The 7,110-nt window shown below is 32.2% G+C and overlaps 1 protein-coding gene across 1 annotated transcript; it reads left to right on the top strand.

Moving 5' to 3' along the window:
* The first annotated feature begins 657 nt into the window (after positions 1-657).
* On the top strand, positions 658-2,917 carry LOC149264866 (protein PIN-LIKES 7-like). Its single transcript, XM_089401048.1, has 5 exons — positions 658-750; positions 1,622-1,722; positions 2,024-2,076; positions 2,255-2,440; positions 2,790-2,917. Exons 1-5 carry the CDS (start codon positions 658-660, stop codon positions 2,915-2,917), a joined length of 561 nt encoding a protein of 186 aa, XP_089257174.1.
* Positions 2,918-7,110: the final 4,193 nt, after the last annotated feature.

Genomic DNA, 7,110 nt, shown 5'->3' with positions numbered 1-7,110 from the left:
CCTAGATCTGCAAGATCTGACGGCTCAGATTTTCCAGATCTGATGGCCCATATTGCCTGACATTGGACAGCTCAGATTTGGCAAGATTGGATGGCCCATATTTTCTAGATCCAACGGCGCAGATTGGCCGAGATTTGACGACCCAAATTTTCGTGATCCGACGGTGCACATTTTCCTAGATCGGCCCAGAGTGGACTGTGAGCGGACTGTGAGGTGCTTGCATGTGTTAGCAAGGACGAAGTGCTTCCTCTTGGTCCAGACCAGCGGCATCGTGCGCTAATATGTGATCCCAGCATTATGATTCCTGCAAGCCATCCCATGACACATGTTCCAACAATGGCGATCGAGATATTGCTGAAAGATTTATATATTGATGAAAGGGGACCCCGACTTCCCCGCCTGTGCTGAACTTGGTAACAGAGGCGAATCCTCGCGATGCATAGGGAGAGTTGTGCTTATATGCCCAATAACTTCTCTTTGCGACAACTTATTTGCGGAAAAATAAGTTTCCTTATCTGTCGCATAGCTCAAAGCCTAGCTTACTTATCGGTCCAATAGACTTCTGGTAATAGAGCAAATTGAGGCATGCCTTAATTTTGTTGGAATTCCTTACGAATGGATGCCTGAGATGACAGGACAGATGATTAATGGTGTACAATGACTGCTCTTTTATTAGGATATTTCAAAGTTGTGGATCGGCAAGTTTGGCCTCATCAATTGGAGAAGGATCTCTCTCCAGAGATATCTTCGGTTAGATCGTCTCTAGAAAATGGGGAAATTGGTGCTTTGATCAGCTATTTTCCTGGGGAAAAATGATTAAGTAGTGTCTGAAAAGCTTTCCATTTATTCATTTGTCTACAAATAGAAGTCCAATCACACGAACTGTGCCACAGGTTGAACTGGTAATATTTCTAGAATTTATCTGGAAGGATCGATTGCATGGTTCTGCTGAGCATTGGTGGATATTCGATGAGGGATCCGAGAAATATTTTGATAGACTATCAAAAGAAGAATGAAAGAAACTTAGTGTTCACTGTATTTCAAAAATTTATAAATTTATATAGGGGAGATGTTTAATTCATGACAACCTTTTTATACTACTTAAGATGAAGTTTAGCGATATAATGAGATTAAGATGAAGTTTAGAGAAATAATGAGATTACTGATAGTGAAGTTACAATGTTTGGATTTTAGTTTTCATTTTATATTAACGTTCCATTTTCATGGATTTCAAATGGAGAGAGTTGAAACATATAAAACTGAAAAGTCCAAAAAAGTTTATCCCTATTGGAGTTTCCATTTGGTTGACTATATATATTTTTAGATAGTTGTACGCCTTATCCCTATGTTAAATTGGATAAGCTCCTGAAATTAAAAATAAAAATAAAAACAAAATCCTAAAGCCAATGTAAGGAGGAGACTAAAAGTCTAAATAAGTTTGTTTGGGAATCTAGATGTATATGTTTCAAATAAAAGTTGATTCATGTATTTGTGTTCTAGTCTGATAGGAGGAGACCAAAAGTCTAAATAAGTTTGTTTGGGAATCCTAGATATATATGTTTCAAATAAAAGTTGATTCATGTTTTTGTGTTCTAGTCTGATATTCTATTGGTTATTGCAGGTTGCAGGATTTATCGTTGGAGCAATCCCACAAGCAAAGGCTTTACTTGTTGGTGTATCTTCTCCTCTTCGAGTAATCCAAGACTCCATTTCTTCACTGGGGTATGCATCTCTATGATCAATCTTTAGTACATCTTGTGTAATGTTGAATTTTATTTTATAATAATAAGTGAACATTATAGCTGCTACCTCCAATAGGTCATGGTTGAATGTATTGTTGAAAAACATAAGCATTCAATTCTTGACTCAACGTACTTTCCTTTTTCCGAGCTTTTTCGTTAAGTATATTTGTTCTGACCATTTTAGAATTTATTGATATTTGGTTGTTGGGAATCAATATGAAATGCTAGAATCAGGCATTTACACAACTGAATTTTTTATTGTCTTTGTATATTTGGTGCAGATATGGAACCATCCCAGCCATCACCCTTGTATTGGGAGGAAATTTAGTCAAAGGTACTATATATTTGCCTTGAAAATATTTCTAGTCACAATGTAGCATTGCTATTTAGGCTGGATGTGAAAGGTTTTGATTTTGTTGATCTTAATAATGCGTTATGATGAACGGTAATATATTTCCTTTTCCTTTTCATTTCTAAATGATGTATAATCCAACGCATGGTTATCTTTGCAGGTTTAAGCTCTTCAAAGCTAATCCCTGTGATTATTGTACTGGTTATCTGTGTGAAGCTTGTATTACTTCCATTGATTGGAATATTTGTAGTTAAAGGAGCATCCGATCTTGGGTTATTGCCAGAAGATCCATTGTATCACTTTGTTCTGATGATCCAATACGCAATCCCACCAGCTACGAATATTGGTGAGTATCATGGTTCACATATCTCAACTATACATGCAATTTTAATCACATGATTTTTCCAATTCATCATAATATTTTCATTTCTACTATCCTAATAGTTACTTTGACAGCTCAATTTTTTTTGTTAATTTTAGGAAGTCCCCAATGGGGCATGTTCTAGTCATCATTGTTTTATTATTTGATCAAAGACTAAAAATTATAGAAATTAAGAACTATCAGGTTACACCAAAATCAAGCAACTTCTCTCATGCAAACAATTCTAGTTTGGTCAATATATATTTCTAATTTTCTAGTCTTTAAGCATATGAGTTCTTTTTGGCTAAGAGGAGGTGAATTTGTGTTAATGCAGGAACAATGGCACAATTATTCAATATGGGGGAACAAGAATGCTCTGTGCTTTTCTTATGGACTTATCTTCTGGCAGCTATTTCCATCATCTTCTGGTCAACAGTCTACATGTGGATATTGTTTCCATAAACTATATATATATATATATATATATATAATTTCATTTTGTAAAGCTCATTAGATGCATCATTCAATGAATGTTGAAGACTGATTAGTGTTCTTTGGTTCCATTCATTCTTTATATATATATATATATATATATATATATATATATATATATATATAATTCATTATGGAAATTCCATTTTAAGAATATCATTCATCTTCTTCCCACTTGGGATGATTCAATAGTCCTCTGGAAAACATTATTTATTCTTACCAAAAGTCTAAATAAGTTTGTCTGTATTGGAGTTTTCAATAGTTCTCTGGAAATCATTATATATTCTTACCAAAAGTCTAAATAAGAGTCTAAAGAAGTTTGTCTGTATTGGAGTTTTCATTTGATTGACTATATTTTTCAGATAGTTGTACTGCTTAATGCCTAATGTCAAATTGGATATGCGAGTTGCATACAATGTTTGGGTTTTAGTATTCATTTTATGAAAAGTTGCAATTTAGCTTTGCTTGCTAAAGTGATTTATAAAAACCAAACAAAGTAGAAAAAAGAATATTCTAAGCTCTTCAAAATGTTTGGGTTTTAGTTTTCATTCTACGACAACTTGCAATTTAGCTTTGCATGCTAAAGTGATTTATAAAAACCAAACAAAGTAGAAAAATGAATATTCTAAGCTCTTCAAAATGTTTGGGTTTTAGTTTTCATTTTATATTAACACTCCATTTTCATGGATCTCAAATGGAGAGAGTTGAAACATATAAAATTGAAAAGTCCAAAAAAGTTTATCCTCCATTTGGTTGACTATATATTTTTTTAGATAGTTGTACTCCTTAATCCCTATTGTTAAATTGGATAAGCTACTGAAATTAAAAAAAAAAATTAACAAAATCCTAAAGCCAATGTAAGGAAGAGACCAAATGTCTAAAGAAGTTTGTTTGTATTGGAGTTTTCATTTGATTGACTATATTTTTCAGATAGTTGTACTGCTTAATGCCTAATGTTAAATTGGATATGCAAGTTGCATACAATGTTTGGGTTTTAGTTTTTATTTTTCGACAAGTTGCAATTTAACTTTGCTTGCTAACGTGATTTATAAAAACCAAACAAAGGAGAAAAATGAATATCCTAAGCTCTTCAAAATGTTTGGGTTTTAGTTTTCATTTTATACTAACATTCCATTTTCATGGATCTTTCTCAAATGGAGAGAGAAACATATAAAACTGAAAAGTCCGAAAAAGTTTATCCCTATTGGAGTTTGCATTTGGTTGACTATATATTTTTTTAGATAGTTGTACTCCTTAATCCCTATTGTTAAATTGGATAAGCTACTGAAATTAAAAAAAAAATAAGAAAATCCTAAAGCCAATGTAAGGAGGAGACCGAAAGTCTAAAGAAGTTTGTCTGTATTGGAGTTTGTATTGGAGTTTTCATTTGATTGACTATATTTTTCAGATAGTTGTAATGCTTAATACTAAATTGGATATGCGAGTTGCATAAAATGTTTGGGTTTTAGTTTTCATTTTACAACAAGTTGCAATTTAGCAGGCGGTTTTAGTTTTCATTTTACGACAAGTTGTGATTTAGCTTTGCCTGCTATAGTGATTTATAAAAACCAAAGAAAGTAGAAAAATGAATATTCTAAGCTCTTCAAAATGTGTCTCGGCAAGACTAACGCTAACATAAACATGTTATTCACACATTATGGATCACATGGATGCTTATCAATTTTATCACATCATATGGTCACAACCTTGAAGGGCAATCTTACAATAGATGAATTAAGTGTTCTGAATCCACCATCTAACCATATTTTTTTGTACCAATAAAGCATTAACTAAGTCAATACTTTGTCACTATCGTCATTTAGTCCACATTCATGTTGAAAATTTAGTTGGTTAATGGTCTAACCATGACACCCCAGAACAACATGTTTCCCAATATTTCACAAGGTTTATGTCATATTGCTACATCATCTTGTTGTTTTGTGCTAAAGAAGGTTTGTGTTAGTCATTCTTAATAAACAATCTTATTTTCAAATGGCGTTCAAGCTATTACTTATATGACAAAAATATATGCATGTTATCAATTGCAACATGGTAAGGCATTACAATAGGGACCCAATAAACAAATTGATAGGTTGTGGTTGGCTAAACATAATCATTCAGAAAATAGTGTACAATGCAATAATGTGACCAAGCATGGTGAATGAAACAATAATTTTAGAAAAGTTTACCTAAAGGGACATTGTGGTAGTGGCATTAAAGACTAAACTTATTTAAAACAAATAATGGTTATGGATCTGGGGATAAGCCAATACTAGAAGAAATGAAATTCATGCACATGGAACATTTGCAATTATAATTTTGGTATTCATCTATTCAAAACATCATAATTTTGATATTTATCTATTAATGTCATTTTAATGTGTTATTAATAAATACTTTTCATTTGGTTATATCAAACATTTTTCAATTATCAAAAAATTTTAGTTGTTCAATTTATGATTAAATTTGAAATGACATTTTTGAAATGCATTTATAAATTTAATAGGTTGATTACAAAACATTAATATGCATACTTACTATTCAAATATTAACTTTAGTTTTTGAAGAAATGAGTCCATTATAAGGTATAATATTAAAATATTAACTTTGGTTTTTGAAGAAATGAAATGTCTATTATAAGGTACAATGTTGACTTGATAGGTCAATTCAACAAACATTCTAATCCATTGCAAAATAAATATTATTGAAAGGGAATTTTAAAACATTATAGGCAAATCATGCTGGCATAAGAGTATCATCATTGTGAAGATATTATGATTAGATGGTATACCATTTTCATACACACTAAGATTATTTACAATGGCAACAAGAAATAAAAAGTGCAATTTTTTTTCTCTTGCTCTTTATACAAATCCTTTTCTTCAATCTGCTCTGCATTTTGAAAGGGATTTTGAAACATTATAGGCAAATCATGTTGAATCACTGGAAATATGGATACTCTATGTTGCACCAAGTAAAGACTAGTCCATGTTCCCTTCACTGGCGTATCATTTTTATTGAAAGGGAGTTTGAAGCCTTACAAGAAAATCTTGTTGACATGAAAATATTATCATTTAGATATTGCAAATATATTCTCTTTACATGGTATACCATTTTCATACACACAGAGAAGATTAAGATTATTTACAATGGAAACAAGAATAATAAGTGTAATTTTTTGTCTTGTTGACCGTTGGTGGATATTGGTTGTGGGATTCAAAAAATATTTTGATAGACTATAAGAAGAACGAAAAAAACTAGTGTTCTTTGTATTTCAAAAATTTATATAGAGGAGATGTTTTACTTCATGACAACCTTTTTGTCCTAATTAAGTGTCTTGAGACAAACAAATCAAATCATTAGAGGATAATCCTTGCTTAAAGAAATCCCCCCCAAAATTTGGTTGCCAAAGTTTGAACTAGTTCCCGATTGAGATTGTTATCTAGTTCAATGCCAACTTCCAACCTGAAGATTGATCTTCATACCCACTTATGGTTTGCCCTTCTTTGAAGACTAATAAAATTGTGTTTTCATCTTACAACCCTATTTGGACTTTCCCAATTGCTTCTTACCATTGGAAGAGAAAAAAATACTAACCATCCAAACTCCACTTTTCTTGTAAATGAATAGAATACACCGCCTTTGAATTTGCATTTTTATGACATGAATGAACCTGCTAATCATGGAAAAAATTAAGGGGGAGTCCTTCATTGTTTTGGCAGAACCAATCTTCATCAATGAACCTTAGATATGTTATGCCTTACATTCCATGAGGAGAAATTGTTATTATACAAAAGTTTATTGAGTATGTCAAAGCTAACATGATCCTTGCAATCATGGGTGAACGTGATCCCATCAATGAACCTTAGATATGTTATGCCTTACATTCCATGAGGAGCAATTGCTATTATACAAAAGCTTATTGAGCATGTCAAAGCTAACATGATCCTTGCAATCATGGGTGAACAAGATCCTTGCAGCCATTAGTGTATCTGATGCTTTTGAAAAATGCTCAGCTTGTAGCATGGTAGATGTTCATGATAATGGTGACAAATTTGAATGTAGAGGGAGAGATGATATCCTTGCATGGAGAAGTGAAAGATGTCCTTTGCAAACAAATAAATCATTTTCTAAAGGAAAATAGAGATTTCCTCTGCAAACAA

The sequence above is a fragment of the Pinus tabuliformis genome, chromosome 6 (genome assembly GCF_031772625.1).
Source record: "Pinus tabuliformis cultivar Carrire ecotype Pingquan chromosome 6, CPIR1, whole genome shotgun sequence".
Taxonomy (NCBI): domain Eukaryota; kingdom Viridiplantae; phylum Streptophyta; class Pinopsida; order Pinales; family Pinaceae; genus Pinus; species Pinus tabuliformis.
The sequence above is the reverse complement of the archived record's forward strand: the minus strand, read 5'-3'. Positions and strand labels throughout refer to the sequence as shown.